The sequence below is a fragment of the Phyllobates terribilis genome, unplaced genomic scaffold, assembly GCF_046119375.1.
Source record: "Phyllobates terribilis strain yellow unplaced genomic scaffold, ASM4611937v1 Scaffold_4__5_contigs__length_816908805, whole genome shotgun sequence".
NCBI classification, from domain to species: Eukaryota; Metazoa; Chordata; class Amphibia; order Anura; family Dendrobatidae; genus Phyllobates; species Phyllobates terribilis.
Genome location: NW_027362764.1, coordinates 16,452,093 through 16,472,880, shown reverse-complemented (window position 1 = coordinate 16,472,880; position 20,788 = coordinate 16,452,093). Strand labels below are relative to the sequence as shown.

The following is a 20,788-nucleotide window of genomic DNA, read 5'->3' as shown; positions in this document are numbered from 1 at the left end:
TGTCCCCTCCAGATCCCTCTGTTTCTTCTAGACTCCTCTGTCCCCTCCAGACCCCTCTGTTTCCTCTAGACTCCTCTGTTCCCTCCAGACCCCTGTTTCCTTTAGACTCCTCTGTCCTCTCCAGACCCCTCTGTTTCTTCTAGACTCCTCTGTCCCCTCCAGACCCCTCTGTTTCCTTTAGACTCCTCTGTCCTCTCCAGACCCCTCTGTTTCTTCTAGACTCCTCTGTCCCCTCCAGACCCCACTGTTTCTTCTAGACTCCTCTGTCCCCTCCAGACCCCTCTGTTTCCTCAAGACTCCTCTGACCCTCCAGACCCCTCTGTTTCTTCTAGACTCTGTTTCCTCCAGATATCTCTGTTTCTTCTAGACTTCCCTGTCCCCTCCAGTCTACTCGACAAGGTCCTCTTGTGCACTAGGGGGTCACCAATAGTGATGAGCGAGCATGCTCGGGAGCTCGCCGAGTATCTTCTGAGTGCTCTGGTGTCATGTTTCAGTCACGCCCGTGTGCATGATTTGCGGCTGTTTGACAGCTTTAACATATGTGAGGAATGCCTGTTTGTTAGACATTCCTCACATGTATTAACGCTGTCCAACATTCGCAAATAATACGCACACAGTGACTCAAACATAACATTCGAGCACGCCGCAAATACTCGGCGAGCACCCGAGTGTGCTCGCCGAAAGGGTTAACAGGACACGCTCGCTCATCACTAGTCACCAATGTATGCCATTTGTTCTAGATTACACTACACACTATCCTGTCCCTTTAAGGAAAATCTCAACAAGAGCAATTGCCAAAGAGTTATTTTGTATGCTTGCCTGGATGGGGATAACCAAGGATTTACTCACTGATCAGGGAACACTCCTGATGTCAAAGGTTACTAAGATCCTCAGTTTACCATCCACTAACAGGTGGTTTAGGGGAAAGGTCCGATAAATCCTTAAATGGGAGGCTTACAAGTCATAGCACTGGATGAGTAAAACCGGGACTGTCCTCTACCTTGTCTATACGGGACACTCCCCAGCATCCTCAGGGATTGCTCAGAAGAACTGAGGAGCGAGGAGCCATGGTAGAACAGGTCATAGCTCCTACATCTCATCACCAAAGGGTGATGATCGAGCCCCCGGACATGTGGGTCATCGAGTCTATGGATAAACAAGAGACCGGACCCTCTAAAGGTCCTATAGGTGGTGAGTACACGAAGAGGTAAAGACGTGACGCAAATCTCGTCCACAGCGTCAGTCGCCCCGTATCACACGTTAGGTCCCGTATCGCCTCTACCGATCACTGAAACATCCGAGAGTTCACTGCGTCCGAACGGCCAGGATGTGAATATGGAGGTCCAGGACCACTCTCCACCACTTGTCCAGCAGTTACAGCCATTATTTCATCAGATGGAGGAGATGATACTTCTGTGGTCTGACACAATTGTCCAGCTGTGAACCCGACCGGCTCTAATGTCTGCACTGTGCAGCAGACTTTATCCACAACATACAACTTACTCGATTTTCGTGCCCGCATTCTCCACCATATGTGACAGGTTAGGGGATTAGCTCACTGGATCGCCGCTCATTGGTCAGACGGGCACTTTCAACAATGTAACTATGTACAACTGCGCAGAGTCGGGGTCTCACCTTGTGGTTTAGATTTCAGGTGTTGTTCACACTTTCCTTTTGCTAAAAACAGCAGGTAGATCTGTTCCTCTTTGGTGATGACGTCATCAGTATCCACCTGCAGAAAGAGGGAGAAGCAGAAGTCAGGATTCACCAGCACCAGTAACTGATAACGCTGCTCTCCTGAAATGCTCTGTGCTGCTGGAAAGTAGCCACTCATCCTGCCTTTTCTATTTCTTTCGCAGCCTCTGTCCAGTGATGGAATCAGACGTTCCTGAGATTGGAGGCCGCTCTGCCAGCGCCGCCGGCTCCATACTCGAGTAAAGAGTAAATGTAGAAATCATCAGGAAGTGGCGAGAGATGGAAGAAGGAATAAATGCAGATTCTTTTATTATTTCTCTGCTCTGTAAAGAGGGAAATGCTGAAATGTAACGTCCCCCAGGAGATCTGCAGAGCGAAACACTGCGAAACGCTGCGACTTCAACAGTGATGCAGAAGAGTGCAGGGCCACGCAGAGCGCAGACAGAGGAGCCAGAGTGCACGGCGACCTGCGCAGCCACAGCTATATACACTTCTATGTACTGTACACTGCTATATACTCTACACTGCTATATACACTGCTATATACTATATCCGAACAAACGTGCCCCCCAAACACATGTTTCGCTGCTGATTATCTGTATATTATGAGTCTAGGTGAAAATGTATCAAAATTGTGTCCAGAGGAAGTGAGAAAACATCGGAGAAAGGCAGGTGGTGCAGAGGTTGTGATACCAAGTCTAACATCCGGCCCCTCAATAGGGTTTGGTGATTCCAGGAGGACTATGGGGTGTGCATTATACTCTATGGAAGACTATGGGGAGTGCATTATACTATATGTAGATCTATGGGGGTGCATTACACTATATGGAGGATAATGGGGAGTACATTATACTATATGGAGGACTATCGGGTGCATTATACTCTATGGAGGACAATGGGGGTGCATTATACTCTATGGAGGACAATGGGGAGTGCATTATACTCTATGAATGACTATAGGGAGTGCATTATACTATATGGAGGACTATGGGGAGTGCATTATACTATATGGAGGACTATGGGGAGTGCATTATACTATATGGAGGACAATGGGGGTGCATTATACTCTAAGGAGGACAATGGGGAGTGCATTATACTCTATGAATGACTATAGGGAGTGCATTATACTATATGGAGGACTATAGGGAGTGCATCATACTATATGGAGGACTATAGGGAGTGCATTATACTATATGGAAGACTATGGGGAGTGCCGTATAGAGACGTCGCTGTCTGAATGATATATGGGGGTAATAAAATAATATAGTGGGCACATAGCGGCTCCATTAAATGATCCGGGCTACGTGGTAGAAAACAGCAAATATATCAAATACCGCGGCACGGAAAACCCACAAAGTGCAGCAAAAAGTCTGGATCCACGATAGAAGAGTACAGGCGAAACAGATCCCGCACCGATCATCCGAGCGACATCCCATTACTATGGACACATTGTGATTAATAACCCTGGAAGCGGAAACTGGTCACAAACATTTTTGAATATTGATGTATGAAAATGGACACCTTGATGACACACGGACATAATACACGGACATAAGGACCCTAGGGATGAAGACCATCGGAGTTTTCTAATTCTTCCGTTTGTCTGTCCCTGATCTTAGAATCGCCTCGGCTCGGGGACATTCGGACCTCAGACACCAGAAAACAAGAACTGACGACCGACAGACACAACACGGCGACATTACATAGTGTGAGCCCCCCAGCCACCACCACACGAGCTCCTGACACGGGACCCCATAGTAAAGTCTGTCTCTGGGGCCGAGGACCCCGCACTATTCCTTCATCTTGGCCCCGATCCATTGTTGCCTTCGTTGTTCCTTTAGTTTTGTACTTTGCTCCTGATTTTCTTTTGTTCCTTGTTCTTGCAGTTTGCGGATTTTCTTAAGTCTTTTTACTCCTCCCCGTTGTTTCTTGGTCGCCGTTGTGGGCGGAGTTTGTGATTTCCTGATGTTTTTGCCTAATTCATCAATTTCCACTTTTAAAAAGCAATTTGGCGCAAATGGAGCAATACTATTTTGAAAAATTTGGCATAAAAAATGGTAAAGAATACCAGGAGACAAAAAAGTGTCAAAAAACAGCAAATATTGAATGTGCGCCGATGTGTCTCGTGATGGATCCGCAGTGCAGGTCACCAGTGTGAACACAGTCGTACACATATCAGTTTGTGCCCGCTGGATTCTCACTGCCCTCCATGTAGCAGACCGAGCTCGTGTCTTATGTATCTGGATTCCTGACACTCCGATGTGTTGAAGGATTTCTGCGCCTCGTCCTCTGATCCCCTCCTTTCTAGGAACTTTCTAGGAATGGTCATTAACAATGATGACTCCTCTCATATTCTTGCATCCAGCCGGGAGACTGCTGAGGTTGGACTTTATTATAAGCTGTAACCGCTCACTGATATCAGCGAGGATACTCACAGAAAAGTCATTTTCCAGACCGGCCTGCAGTCCTATGTAACTAAAGTTCCACCACAAATGATGACAAGTTCTGTCACTTTCTAATATGTTGTGAATTTACATTTCCATCCATTTTTTTAAATCTCTGCTCACTATAAGTGAATGGAAACATTTTATTTACCCCCCAGAGACTAAATACTTCTTAGCTGAGGGTTTGTTACAATTGTATCCAGTTTAGACAATCTGCTTTGTTATAAAAAGCCTGGACTGATAGTTTGTACAAGTAAAATGTATCAGGAGAAAGAGGATAGACACAGAGGATAGTCACAGATGATAGTCACAGAGGATAACCATGAAGGATTGCCACAGAAGATAATCACAGAGGATAACCATGGAGGATAGCCACAGAGGATAGTCACAGAGGATAACCATGAAGGATGGCCACGGAGGATAGTTACAGAGGATAACCATAGAGGATGGCCACGACAGATAGTCATAGAGGATAGTCACAGAGGATAACCATGAAGGATGGCCACAGAGTATAGTCATAGAGGATAACCATGAAGGATGGCCATGGAGGGTAATCACAGTGGATAACCATGAAGGATGGCCGCAGAAGATAGTCACAGAGGATAACCATGAAGGATGGCCACAGAGGATAGTCACAGAGGATAACCATGAAGGATGGCCACGGAGGATAGTCACAGAGGATAACCATGAAGGATGGCCAGGGAGGATAGTCACAGAGGATAACCATGGAGCATAGCCACAGAGGATAACCATGGAGGATGGCCACGAAGGATAGTCACAGAGGATAACCATGGAGGATGGCCACGAAGGATAGTCACAGAGGATAACCATGAAGGATGGCCACAGAGGATACTCACAGAGGATAACCATGAAGGATGGCCACGGAGGATAGTCAGAGAGGATAAGCATGAAGGATGGCCACGGAGGATAGTCACAGAGGATAACCATGAAGGATGGCCACGGAGGATAGTCACAGAGGATAACCATGAAGGATGGCCATGGAGGAGAGTCAAAGAGGATAACCATGAAGGATAGCCACAGAAGATAGTCACAGAGGATAACCATGAAGGATGGCCACGGAGGATAGTCACAGAGGATAACCATGAAGGATGGCCACGGAGGATAGTCACAGAGGATAACCATGAAGGATGGCTACGGAGGATAGTCAAAGAGGATAACCATGAAGGATAGCCACAGAGGATAGTCACAGAGGATAACCATGAAGGATGGCCACGGAGGATAGTCAAAGAGGATAACCATGAAGGATAGCCACAGAGGATAGTCACAGAGGATAACCATGAAGGATGGCCACAGAGGATAGTCACAGAGGATAACCATGAAGGATGGCCACAGAGGATAGTCACAGAGGATAACCACGGAGCATAGCCACAGAGGATAACCATGGAGGATGGCCACGAAGGATAGTCACAGAGGATAACCATGAAGGATGGCCACAGAGGATACTCACAGAGGATAACCATGAAGGATGGCCACGGAGGATAGTCACAGAGGATAACAATGGAGGATGGCCACAGAGGATAGTCACAGAGGATAACCATGGAGGATAACCACAGAGGATAGTCACAGAGGATAACCATGAAGGATGGCCACGGAGGATAGTCACAGAGGATAACCATGGAGGATAGCCACAGAGGATAGTCACAGAGGATAACCATGGAAGATGACCACGGAGGATGGCCACAGAGGATAACCATGAAGGATGGCCACGGAGGATAGTCACAGAGGATAACCATGGAGGATGGCCACAGAGGATAGTCACAGAGGATAACCATGAAGGATGGCCATGGAAGATAGCCACAGAGGATAACTATGAAGGATGGCCACGGAAGATAGCCACAGAGGATAACTATGAAGGATGGCCACGGAAGATAGCCACAGAGGATAACTATGAAGAATGGCCACAGAGCATAGCCACAGAGGATAGGATAAAATAGATCAATATGTAAAGGTAACGTACCGAGCAGTAGAGGAGACCAGGAACCCACCATTCACGATACGCGTTTCGCAATGAAATTCTTCTTCCAGGGGTGTGGTGTGATCCTGGTCTCCTATACTGCTGGTAACGCTACCTTTACATATTGATCTCTTTTGTCTGGTATTATTCGCTGAAGATCTTAAATGACTATTATATTTATACTACTCAACGTTATCATATTACTATGTATACTATAATGCTTTATCATATTCACGTGCTCCGTATTTCAGTGTAACATCACTTATATAGATGTGAGATATAGCTACATCATTTATCAGGATTGTTTACACTGATTTTTTTGTATGGACTTATTATTGAGTGTAATATATGTCATGATCTTCTGTGTAAATGTGAGGCTGTGTCTTTATAATACGGTGTAAATCCCAGTGTATAATGTATTGTGTATTGTGCTATCCGCTTCCCGTCCGCACCTTCCTCTTATTGTATTGCCCTGTTTTTACATATCTATATGATTATTTTCACTTTTTTTTAATATATTAAAGATGTTTTTAGCCCTCTATAAAAAAAACCTCATCTATTTAAGTGTTGGTCTTGAATAAAATTGTAGCAAATTCTCAAGTTTCAGGTCTGGATGTAAACAAGAATATTAATATTCACTGACAGGAAGAAGAGATCTTGAAAAAGCGCAGAATTGAGACATAAAGGGCCCATTTTTCGTGCATATTCAGCTTTTTTTGTCCAATTTTTGCAGCTTTTCATTTGCCCCTCGTTCTTCTTTTAATTTGCACCTTTTTTAATGTCTTCTTCATCCATTTTCGCCTGTTCTTGTTTTTCTTACGTTTGCCGTTGTGGACGAGGTTTTTCTTTCCTGAAGTTTTCAACTAATTCACCAATTACAACATTTTTAAAATGTCACAAAATTTGGTGCAAATGTCCTCACCCCCCCCCCAGAATGATTTTATGTACAGTACAGACCAAAAGTTTGGACACACCTTCTCATTTAAAGATTTTTCTGTATTTTCATGACTATGAAAATTGTCCATTCACACTGAAGGCATCAAAACTATGAATTACCATATGTGGAATTATATACTTAACAAAAAAGGGTGAAACAACTGAAAATATGTCTTATATTCTAGGTTCTTCACAGTAGCCACCTTTTGCTTTGATGACGGCTTTGCACACTCTTGGCATTCTCTTGATGAGCTTCAAGAGGTAGTCACCGGAAATGGTCTTCACTTCACAGGTGTGCCCTGTCAGGTTTAATAAGTGGGATTTCTTGCCTTATAAATGGGGTTGGGACCATCAGTTGTGTTGTGCAGAAGTCTGGTGGATACACAGCTGATAGTCCTACTGAATAGACTGTTAGAATATGTATTATGGCAAGAAAAAAGCAGCTAAGTAAAGAAAAACGAGTGGCCATCATTACTTTAAAAAATGAAGGTCAGTCAGTGCGAAAAATTGGGAAAACGTTGAAAGTGTCCCCAAGTGCAGTTGCAAAAACCATCAAGCACAACAAAGAAACTGGCTCACATGAGGACCGCCCCAGGAAAGGAAGACCAAGAGTCACCTCTGCTTCTGAGGATAAGTTTATCCGAATCACCAGCCTCAGAAATCGCAGGTTAACAGCAGCTCAGATTAGAGACCAGGTCAATGCCGCACAGAGTTCTAGCAGCAGACACATCTCTACAACAACTGTTAAGAGGAGACTTTGTGCAGCAGGCCTTCATGGTAAAATAGCTGCTAGGAAACCACTGCGAAGGACAGGCAACAAGCAGAAGAGACTTGTTTGGGCTAAAGAACACAAGGAATGGACATTAGACCAGTGGAAATCTGTGCTTTGGTCTGATGAGTCCAAATTTGAGATCTTTGGTTCCAACCACCGTGTCTTTGTGCGACGCACAAAAGGTGAACGGATGGACTCTACATGCCTGGTTCCCACCGTGAAGCATGGAGGAGGAGGTGTGATGGTGTGGGGGTGCTTTGCTGGTGACACTGTTGGGAATTTATTCAAAATTGAAGGCATACTGAACCAGCATGGCTACCACAGTATCTTGCAGCGGCATGCTATTCCATCCGGTTTGCGTTTAGTTGGACCATCATTTATTTTTCAACAGGACAATGACCCCAAACACCTCCAGGCTGTGTAAGGGCTATTTGACCAAGAAGGAGAGTGATGGGGGGCTACGCCAGATGACCTGGCCTCCACAGTCACCAGACCTGAACCCAATCGAGATGGTTTGGGGTGATCTGGACCGCAGAGTGAAGGCAAAAGGGCCAACAAGTGCTAAGCATCTCTAGGAACTCCTTCAAGATTGTTGGAAGACCATTTCCGGTGACTACCTCTTGAAGCTCATCAAGAGAATGCCAAGAGTGTGCAAAGCAGTCATCAAAGCAAAAGGTGGCTACTGTGAAGAACCTAGAATATAAGACATATTTTCAGTTGTTTCACCCTTTTTTGTTAAGTATATAATTCCACATGTGGTAATTCATAGTTTTGATGCCTTCAGTGTGAATGGACAATTTTCATAGTCGTGAAAATACAGAAAAATCTTTAAATGAGAAGGTGTGTCCAAACTTTTGGTCTGTACTGTATGTCAGTTACTTTGGTGCAAATTTTACACCTTTTAGCGAAATGTGTGAATTTTTCCTCTACAAAGTCACAAAACTGTCTGGAGGCAAAAAATAAAGAGCGTTTTTGCTTTTGCACAAAGTTCATGAAGAGCGCGCCATTTATTTAGAATTTGGTGCAAAAGTAAACGACAAATATCTGAAGACAAAAAAGAAAAGTAACGTTTATAAAAGTAAAAGTTTTTATAACATAATTTCAGAGACTGTAAATCTCGCACTTTATGTGCGTTATGCACGTTACTCTGGTCCCATCCAGAGCTGCATTCCCAATTCTGTACTGCGTCTGTAGCGCCTGCTGCAATGCATTGTGGGCAATGTGGTGTTTCATCCAGACACACACAGACACACAGCAGGAGGCTCCCTGTATGCACATTGTGTGTGCAGTGCGCTACAGAGGAAGTGTGCTGATAGCGACAGGCAGAACTGTGAATGCAGCTCTGGAAGGGACTGGAGACGTGTAACACATCCTGATGATGTGACCGCTCTTTCTGGGTGATGAACCCTCGGTGAGGTCTTGTTACAATGAAACTGAGAAGTAATAAAGAGAAGGTCAGTTCAGACACGCCGCCCCCCCCCAGCGCGCGTCGGCCGCCCCTGGCATCGCCGCAGCTTCAGGTGGAACCTGTTTACTAGCAGAATCTGAATGTTTTGATCCCGTCCAGCGGGTCCTGCAGAACATCAATCCAATATAACCAAAATTGCTGCAATTAACCCGGGCGGCTGGAGCAGAGCTCAATGGACGTCTTAGAATTCGTGTTTCAAAGCAGCTTTTAACACGTCGTCTCCGGAGCGAAACTCAGATCTGCTCAAAAATAAAGGAGGATCTGAGACGTTCCATTGTGCGGAGCGACTGCGACGCCCCAGAAAGGGGAGAGCAACCCCGGCACCGGCGCTCATACACACTGGCGCCATGGCCAATCCGACTCCAGCCAGAAGGCGCTCGCAGCACTCCCCTCACCGAATGCACAATTTCTTTATTTCATTACAGATTTATCCATATTTTTTTTTATAATCCTTCACATATTTTTTGCTCCGGTTACAACCAGAGCTGCAGTCACAACTCTACTGCCTTACTGTTAGCTCTCAGGCAGCAAATCGTCTCATTTCCATCCTGTCCTGTGCTGGTTCAGAAGGAGAAGCAGGAGGATCTGTCATTCATCGTGTCATGGAGACACAGCGGGTGAAACAAGTATTCAACGCCTCACCAATACTAAATCTATTGGTAAAGGTGCTAGTGACATGAAATTCTCACCAGATGTCAGTAACAACCCATCCAATCCACACAGGAAAAACACAGGGAAAAGTATTGAACACATGAAGAAAGAGAGGAACAAAAAGCCCTGGAAAGTCCTGACACCGCCTGAGATCGGTCAGTGATTAGAAAGCAATTCTGCTACTTAGTGACAAATAAGATCAGCTGGTTCACTGGATTGCCTTTAAAAAGGAGTCTCTATACCAAGGTGCCACACAGGAAACATCTCATGATGGGGAAAACCAGTGAGCTGTCTCAAGACCTTCACAACCTTATTGTTGCAAAACATGCTGATGGCATCGGTTACAGAAGAATTTCTAAACTTCTGAAGGTCCCAGTGAGAACTACTGGGGCCATAATCTGTAAGTGGAGAGAACATCATTTCACCATAAACCTGCCACGACCAGGTGCTCCCCGCAAGATATCAAACAGAGGAGTGAAAACAATTGTCAGAAGAGTTGTCCAAGAGCCAAGGACATATGTGGAGAGCTTCAGAAAGAGCTGGAATCAGCAGGGACAAGAAAACTATAAGTAATACACTCACCCTCCATGTCCTGTATGCACACTCACCACACAACCTCCATGACCTGTATGCACGCTCACCGCACAACCTCCATGACCTGTATGCACGCTCACCACACAACCTCCATGACCTGTATGCACGCTCACCACACAACCTCCATGACCTGTATGCACGCTCCCCACACAACCTCCATGACCTGTATGCACGCTCACCACACAACCTCCATGGCCTGTATGCACGCTCCCCACAGAACCTCCATGGCCCGTATGCACGCTCACCACACAACCTCCATGGCCTGTATGCACGCTCACCACACAACCTCCATAACCTGTATGCATGCTCCCCACAGAACCTCCATGACCTGAATGCACGCTCACCACCCAACTTCTATGACCTGTATGCACGCTCCCCACAGAACCTCCATGGCCTGTATGCACACTCACCACACAACCTCCATGGCCTGTATGCACGCTCACCACACAACCTCCATGGCCTGTATGCACGCTCACCACACAACTTCCACGGCCTGTATGCACGCTCACCGCACAACCTTCATGACTTGAATGCACGCTCACCACCCAACCTCCACGGCCTGTATGCACGCTCGCCACAGAACCTCCATGACCTGAATGCACGCTCACCACACAACCTCCATGGCCTGTATGCATGCTTACCACACAACTTCCACGGCCTGTATGCACGCTCACCACACAACCTCCATGACCTGAATGCACGCTCACCACCCAACCTCCATGACCTGCACGCATGCTCCCCACACAACCTCCATGGCCTGTATGCATGCTCACCACCCAACCTCCATGGCCTGTATGCACGCTCACCACACAACCTACATGGCTTGTATGCACGCTCACCACATAACCTCCATGACCTGTATGCACGCTCACCACACAACCTCCACGGCCTGTATGCACGCTCACCACACAACCTCCATGGCCTTTATGCACGCTCACCACACAACCTCCATGGCCTGTATGCATGCTCACCACACAACCTCCATGGCCTGTATGCATGCTCACCACACAACCTCCATAACCTGAATGCACACTCACCACCCAAAGTCCATGGCCTGTATGCACGCTCACCACAGAACCTCCATGACCTGAATGCACGCTCACCACCCAACCTCCATGGCCTGTATGCACGCTCACCACACAACCTCCATGGCCTGTATGCACACTCACCACCCAACCTCCATGGCCTGTATGCATGCTCACCACCCAACCTCCATGGCCTGTATGCACGCTCACCACACAACCTCCATGGCCTGTATGCACGCTCACCACCCAACCTCCATGGCCTGTATGCATGCTCACCACCCAACCTCCATGGCCTGTATGCACGCTCACCACACAACTTCCACGGCCTGTATGCACGCTCACCACACAACCTTCATGACTTGAATGCACGCTCACCACCCAACCTCCACGGCCTGTATGCACGCTCACCACACAACCTCCATGGCGTGGATGCATGCTTACCACACAACTTCCACGGCCTGTATGCACGCTCACCACACAACCTCCATGACCTGAATGCACGCTCACCACCCAACCTCCATGACCTGTACGCATGCTCCCCACACAACCTCCATGGCCTGTATGCATGCTCACCACACAACCTACATGGCTTGTATGCACGCTCACCACATAACCTCCATGACCTGTATGCACGCTCACCACACAACCTCCATGGCCTTTATGCACGCTCACCACACAACCTCCATGGCCTGTATGCATGCTCACCACACAACCTCCATGGCCTGTATGCATGCTCACCACACAACCTCCATAACCTGAATGCACACTCACCACCCAAAGTCCATGGCCTGTATGCACACTCACCACAGAACCTCCATGACCTGAATGCACGCTCACCACCCAACCTCCATGGCCTGTATGCACGCTCACCACACAACCTCCATGGCCTGTATGCACACTCACCACCCAACCTCCATGGCATGTATGCATGCTCACCACCCAACCTCCATGGCCTGTATGCACGCTCCCCACAGAACCTCCATGGCCTGTATGCACGCTCACCACACAACCTCCATGGCCTGTATGCACGCTCACCACACAACCTCCATGGCCTGTATGCACGCTCACCATACAAGACTCCATTGCTGAATAAACCGCATGATCAAGTGCATTTACAGTTTGCTCAACATTTAGACAAGCCTGTGAAATACTGGAGAATATAGTCTGGTCAGATGAGACCATAATTGAACTGTTTGGATGCCATAATACACGTCATGTTTGGAGGCCAAAAGGCAACTGCATATCACGCCAAAAACACCATACCAACAGTGAAGTGTGGAGGTGGGACATCATGCTGTGGTATTGGTTTTCAGCCTACGGTGCTGGCAAACTTCATGTAATTGAAGGAAGGATGAATAGACAAATGTACCGAGACATTCCTGATAAAAATCTGCTGCCATCTACCAGGATGATGAAGATGAAACGAGGGTGGACATCTCAGCAAGACAATGATCCCAAACACACGGCCAAGGAAACTCTCAACTGGTGTCAGAGAAAATAAATCTGCTAGAACAGCCGAGCCGATCACCGGACCTGGATCCTAGAGAAATGTATGGAAGGAACTAAAGACCAGAGTTCATAGAAGAAGCCACGAAAGCTTCTGTTTATGTGGAAGAATGGGCCAAAATCCCACCTGAGCAATGCCTGCGACTAGTTTCTCCATACACGAGGCGTCTTGAAGCTTCATCACCAACAAAGGCTTTTGTATGAAGTATTAATTACATTTCAGTAACGTGTTCAATACTTTTTCCCTGTGTCAATTCTCATTATTACACATCATTTATGGACATCTCTGGTGATTTCTTTCCTGTGTGGATTGGATGGGTTGTTACCGACATCTGGGGAGAATTTCATGTCAATAGCACCTTTAGAAATAGATTTACTTAGAAGATTGATGACGTGTTCAATACTTATATCACCCGCTGTGTACCTTGTATTTATTTATGGGGCAGTGTCCTAATTAGTAAATCCAGTGAATTCCAGTGAAACAATGACGCGGAAGAACTACAACTCCCAGCCGGAGAGCTGCAGGTGCAGAGTTTTGAGCAGAGTCAGTAACGAGTGTGAAAGCCGAGAAAGTGACTCAGATCGATAGTATCAAGCGCTGCACTGAGGTCACCCCTCCTGCGGATCAGGTTCCCCCTTATCCTACAAACAGGAGAGAATTGCAGGCATCCACATAAACCCCGGGGGGCTCCGCTGATGTAAGCGCCCCAGGGGGTCTCTACAGGTGATAAATCTGTCAGCAATCTGGGCTCAATTATTCCCAAAAAAAGGGAAAAATGCAGAAGATGTGTCGATCATGTCTTGTGTTCTATAAACTCTGCTGCGTCTTATGACGTCTCTGACGCTCAGAGATTTTCTCTTGTAATTGCCCCTTTAGTGACAGAGGCAGACGCACATCCCACCGCGCCGGCGCCCCCCTTGGGGGCGGCACAATCCGTGCACAATCTGTGCCGCCGTTAATCTCTGACTCGCGGCTCCGGACGCGGTTTGCTTTTGCCGTCCTTTTCTTACAAACGAGGCCATAAACAAGGATGGGTTTCGCGTCTCCGTGGAGAGTTGGACTTTACCGGGAGATCGGCCAACTGCAGGAACACAACACCAGTCATTAATATGATGGCGGTCCGCCGGAGCCCCCCAGCCCAGCGCGGCCTTATGTTCCCCCCACAATCTTCAGGACTTGGCCCCGATCCTAAGATTCTGCAGAAGAAATTCCAGGATTCCTCCGTCTCCTCCGCCCGGAGCCCTTGGCCCAGAGAACACACCCAGCTTTACCTGGAGGGTGTGCGCCGGAGTCAGCGGGTCACCTCTCGCCCGACTATGGCGTCACCCCCAACACGTCCAACTGCCCGGGATTCCCAGCCAAGTCCTCGCTGAAACGTGACAGAGCGTATGATTTCTGTAATGAGCGTCTCATTTCCCGGCTCCAGTGGAGACAGTCAGCAATAAAACGCCGCTCTCCCCGGGGAATATTGTCATTCAATGCAAAACAGAAACAAGTGTTCAAAAATAGAAACAGAAAAGAAAGAAAACATTGAGACAAGAAATAAAATAAAAAAATCTGGAGATAGAAGCGTTCCCCCTCTGAATCTGTAGACGAGGGGCCGCCATAAGTGTGATCGGCAGATTTCTGCTGCCTGCCTGCGCAGTGGGCGCTCTCCCACCTGCTGCTCCTCCTCCCCTCTCACAGCAGGAGACGCACAGAGAGAAGCTGCAGCTCCATCTCCCTCCTCCCCCCCCCGTTACGACTTCCAGATCTTGCTCCATCTGTGACTATTCTGCACGATTACATTTTCAGAACTAATCATTAAAAATTTGCAAATCTGAATAATTCTCATTAGTTTTCGGATGAATTTCCTGTGAATCTCTCAGACTGTGTCGGCCATGTGTAGTTTTTCTGACCTACGATACAGGCAGTGCTTGTGATTAGCGCAGAAAATCCATCATCATTGTTGTGAATAATGAGAAATATTCCTCGGTCGGTCATCAGTCAAAATAAAAATGTTTTCTGCACAGAAGTAACTGATGATGGTTCATTGTGTTCAGGACTGTCCTCTGCTGTCAGCGCTGCACAATCCTCACCCTGATCAGTGTCCAGGAGAAGCCGCAACTCAGCGCCACCGGTATCTGGATGCACCGATACTTTGTGTCACTGTTTGTATTATCTGCATCTTACTAAGAGATGTAAACATCACCAACATGTTACTGCTGCCATGATGAAGCTGTCCGGTCCATCATGCTCCATACTGTCCTGCTGCTGCCACTACACAGCTGCACATCTGCCTGTCCATCATACTCCATACTGTCCTGCTGCTGCCAGTACACAGCTGCACATCTGCTTGTCCATCACGCTCCATACTGTCCTGCTGCTGCCACTACACAGCTGCACATCTGCCTGTCCATCATGCTCCATACTGTCCTGCTGCTGCCACTACACAGCTGCACATCTGCCTGTCCATAATGCTCCATACTGTCCTGCTGCTGCCACTACACAGCTGCACATCTGCCTGTCCATCATGCTCCATACTGTCCTGCTGCTGCCACTACACAGCTGCACATCTGCCTGTCCATCATGCTCCATACTGTCCTGCTGCTGCCACTACACAGCTGCACATCTGCCTGTCCATCATACTCCATACTGTCCTGCTGCTGCCACAACACAGCTGCACATCTGCTTGTCCATCACGCTCCATGCTGTCCTGCTGCTGCCACTACACAGCTGCACATCTGCCTGTCCATCATGCTCCATACTGTTCTGCTGCTGCCACTACAAAGCTGTACATCTGCCTGTCCATCACACTCCATACTGTTCTGCTGCTGCCACTACACAGCTGCAAATCTGCCTATCCATCATGCTCCATACTGTCCTGCTGCTGCCACTACACAGCTGCACATCTGCCTGTCCATCATGCTCCATACAATTCCGCTGCTGCCACTACACAGCCACATATCGTCTGCCTGTCCATCACGCTCCATACTGTCCTGCTGCTGCCACTACACAGCTGCACATCTGCTTGTCCATCACGCTCCATACTGTCCTGCTGCTGCCACTACACAGCTGCACATCTGCCTGTCCATCATACTCCATACTGTCCTGCTGCTGCCACTACACAGCTGTACATCTGCCTGTCCATCACGCTCTATACTGTCCTGCTGCTGCCACTACACAGCTGCACATCTGTCTGTCCATCACGCTTCATACTGTCCTGCTGCTGCCACTACACAGCTGCAAATCTGCCTGTCCATCATGCTCCATACTGTCCTGCTGCTGCCACTACACAGCTGCACATCTGCCTGTCCATCATGCTCCATACAGTTCCGCTGCTGCCACTACATAGCCACATATCGTCTGCCTGTCCATAATGCTCCATACTGTCCTGCTGCTGCCACTACACAGCTGCACATCTGCCTGTCCATCATGCTCCATACAGTACTTCTGCTGCTGCCACTATACAGCCACATATCTTCTGCCTGTCCATCATGCTCCATACTGTCCTGATGCTGACACTACACAGCTGCACATCTGCCTGTCCATCATGCTCCATACTGTCCTGCTGCTGCCACTACACAGCTGCACATCTACCTGTCCATCAAGCTCCATACTGTCCTGCTGCTGCCACTACACAGCTGCACATCTGCCTGTCCATCATGCTCCATACTGTCCTGCTGCTGCCACTACACAGCTGTACATCTGCCTGCCCATCATGCTCCATACTGTCCTGCTGCTGCCACTACACAGCTGCACATCTGCTTGTCCATCACGCTCCATACTGTCCTGCTGCTGCCACTACACAGCTGCACATCTGTCTGTCCATCATGCTCCATACTGTCCTGCTGCTGCCACTACACAGCTGCAAATCTGCCTGTCCATCATGCTCCATACTGTCCTGCTGCTGCCACTACACAGCTGTGCATCTGCCTGCCCATCATGCTCCATACTGTCCTGCTGCTGCCACTACACAGCTGCACATCTGCTTGTCCATCACGCTCCATACTGTCCTGCTGCTGCCACTACACAGCTGCACATCTGCCTGTCCATCATACTCCATACTGTCCTGCTGCTGCCACTACACAGCTGTACATCTGCCTGTCCATCACGCTCTATACTGTCCTGCTGCTGCCACTACACAGCTGCACATCTGTCTGTCCATCACGCTCCATACTGTCCTGCTGCTGCCACTACACAGCTGCAAATCTGCCTGTCCATCATGCTCCATACTGTCCTGCTGCTGCCACTACACAGCTGCACATCTGCCTGTCCATCATGCTCCATACAGTTCCGCTGTTGCCACTACACAGCCACATATCGTCTGCCTGTCCATCATGCTCCATACTGTCCTGCTGCTGCCACTACACAGCTGCACATCTACCTGTCCATCATGCTCCATACAGTACTGCTGCTGCTGCCACTATACAGCCACATATCTTCTGCCTGTCCATCATGCTCCATACTGTCCTGCTGCTGACACTACACAGCTGCACATCTGCCTGTCCATCATGCTCCATACTGTCCTGTTGCTGCCACTACACAGCTGCACATCTACCTGTCCATCATGCTCCATACTGTCCTGCTGCTGCCACTACACAGCTGCACATCTGCCTGTCCATCATGCTCCATACTGTCCTACTGCTGCCACTACACAGCTGTACATCTGCCTGCCCATCATGCTCCATACTGTCCTGCTGCTGCCACTACACAGCTGCACATCTGCTTGTCCATCACGCTCCATACTGTCCTGCTGCTGCCACTACACAGCTGCACATCTGTCTGTCCATCATGCTCCATACTGTCCTGCTGCTGCCACTACACAGCTGCAAATCTGCCTGTCCATCATGCTCCATACTGTCCTGCTGCTGCCACTACACAGCTGTACATCTGCCTGTCCATCATGCTCCATCCTGTCCTGCTGCTGCCACTATACAGCTGCACATCTGCCTGTCCATCATGCTCTATACTGTCCTGCTGCTGCCACTACACAGCTGTACATCTGCCTGTCCATCATACTCTATACTGTCCTGCTGCTGCCACTACACAGCTGCACATCTGTCTGTCCATCACGCTCCATACTGTCCTGCTGCTGCCACTACACAGCTGCAAATCTGCCTGTCCATCATGCTCCATACTGTCCTGCTGCTGCCACTACACAGCTGCACATCTGCCTGTCCATCATGCTCCATACAGTTCCGCTGCTGCCACTACACAGCCACATATCGTCTGCCTGTCCATCATGCTCCATACTGTCCTGCTGCTGCCACTACACAGCTGCACATCTGCCTGTCCATCATGCTCCATACTGTCCTGCTGATGCCACTACACAGCTGCACATCTGCCTGTCCATCATGCTCCATACTGTCCTGCTGCTGCCACTACACAGCTGTACATCTGCCTGCCCATCATGCTCCATACTGTCCTGCTGCTGCCACTACACAGCTGCACATCTGCTTGTCCATCACGCTCCATACTGTCCTGCTGCTGCCACTACACAGCTGCACATCTGTCTGTCCATCATGCTCCATACTGTCCTGCTGCTGCCACTACACAGCTGCAAATCTGCCTGTCCATCATGCTCCATACTGTCCTGCTGCTGCCACTACACAGCTGTACATCTGCCTGTCCATCATGCTCCATCCTGTCCTTCTGCTGCCACTATACAGCTGCACATCTGCCTGTCCATCATGCTCCATACTGTCCTGCTGCTGCCACTACACAGCTGTACATCTGCCTGTCCATCATGCTCCATCCTGTCCTGCTGCTGCCACTATACAGCTGCACATCTGCCTATCCATCATGCTCCATACTGTCCTGCTGCTGCCACTACACAGCTGTACATCTGCCTGTCCATCATGCTCCATACTGTCCTGCTGCTGCCACTACACAGCTGTACATCTGCCTGTCCATCATGCTCCATACAGTCCTGATGCCACTACACAGCTGCACATCTGCTTGTCCATCACGCTCTATACTGTCCTGCTGCTGCCACTACACAGCTGCAAATCTGCCTGTCCATCACGCTCCATACTGTCCTGCTGCTGCCACTACACAGCTGTACATCTGCCTGTCCATCATGCTCCATACTATCCTGCTGCTGCCACTACACAGCCACATACAGTATCTTCTGCCTGTCCATCATGCTCCATACTGTGCTGCAGCAGCTTCTGTGCAAGGTAAACAACAAATCTGAACCTGCTCCTTCACAGCTAATAGCTGCTAAGCCTTCGTTTCTTCATTTTCCAAACACCAAACCTGCAGCTAATCCACTAAAGATCGATTATGCTTGGAGCTCTTGGTAGAAGCTCGGCTTTTTCTTTATGCACCGAATATGTATAAACTTGAGCGGCCAAAATCCCTCCAGAGCGTTGTAAAGACTCATTGCCAGTTATCACAAACGCTGGATTGCAGTTATTGCTGCTGAGGGCCCAACCAGTTATTAGGTTTAGGGGGCAATCACTTTTTCCCACAGGACCCAGTAGGTTTGGATTTCTTTTTCCCTTAATAATAAAGACCTTCATTTATAAACTGCCTTTTGTGTTTCATTGTGTTATCTTTGTCTAATATTTACATTTGTTTTGTGATCTGAAACATTTAAGTGACAAACATGCAAAACAATAAGAAATCAGGAGGGGGGTGAACACTTTTTCACACCCCTGTATATGACTGAGCTCGCAGGTTATTGCTACTGGTATGAGTACAGTGATACATTGTATCCCATCAGCGCCGGAACGTTCTAGCGGCCCCTGGGATCCACCCCACTGTGGCCCCTCAGGGCTTTGGGCATTGGTTCCCTTATAATCTCCTACCTGGAGGATTAGTCGCTTGTAGTTTATGATTTTCGGTAATGATTTATATAATCATGTGATCGTGCACTGACCACCTGCTGGAGCCTATACACAGCAGCCAATCTGAGCAAGCAGAGCTGCAGTGTAAAGCACAAAGCACTAGGTACATTATAAAACACAAAATCTGTTACAAAGTTGCAGGGTTTCAATTGTTCGATCTTTACAGACTGGCCGGGTCCTTTAAAGAGCTGACCAGAGAATTTCTGCTGAGCGACCCACTCTTGTCTATTACAGGATTGTGCTGGGAAAGTTCATTAACAAAATAAATAAATGATCACACGGATCAGAGCCGTCGTCTCCCATCAGAACCCCCCCTGCCCCTCGGCAAGGAGATGACCGGTCCGGGCAATGCTGACAATATCTTCAATTGAATCAGGGTCCTCAGTAATTACATGTCAAGCAGCGGCCGGTGTTCAGCGAGATGTTCTGTGCGGAGAATACAGCAATATGTAATGTAATAGTGCCATTATCTCCTGGAGAAAGAAGAGAAGAGAAGAAGAGCCCCCCAGATCCAGCACCGAGCCCCCGAGCCAGCACCGAGCCCCACAGAGCCAGCACCCCAGAGCCAGCACCGAGCACCCCAGAGCCAGCACCCCAGAATCAGCACCGAGCACCCCAGAGCCAGCACCGTGCACCCCAGAGCCAGCACCCCAGAGCCAGCACCGAGCACCCCAGAGCCAGCACCCCAGAGCCAGCACCGAGCACCCCAGGGTCAGCACCGAGCACCCCAGAGCCAGCACCCCAGAATCAGCACCGAGCACCCCAGAGCCAGCACCGAGCACCCCAGAGCCAGCACCGAGGAACCCAGAGCCAGCACCCCAGAATCAGCACCGAGCACCCCAGAGCCAGCACCGAGCACCCCAGAGCCAGCACCGAGCAACCCAGAGC

At 48.6% G+C, this 20,788-nt stretch overlaps 1 protein-coding gene across 3 annotated transcripts in view; it reads right to left on the bottom strand.

The window, feature by feature from the left end:
* The window catches only part of PTH1R (parathyroid hormone 1 receptor), a 489,914-nt gene that overhangs the window by 303,598 nt on the left and 165,528 nt on the right, over window positions 1-20,788 (bottom strand). For all 3 annotated transcript variants that reach the window (XM_073677167.1, XM_073677169.1, XM_073677168.1), the window contains exon 2: window positions 1,636-1,732. In XM_073677167.1, coding sequence (XP_073533268.1) covers window positions 1,636-1,732 — 97 coding nt within the window. The remainder of the gene's footprint in view (window positions 1-1,635; window positions 1,733-20,788) is intronic.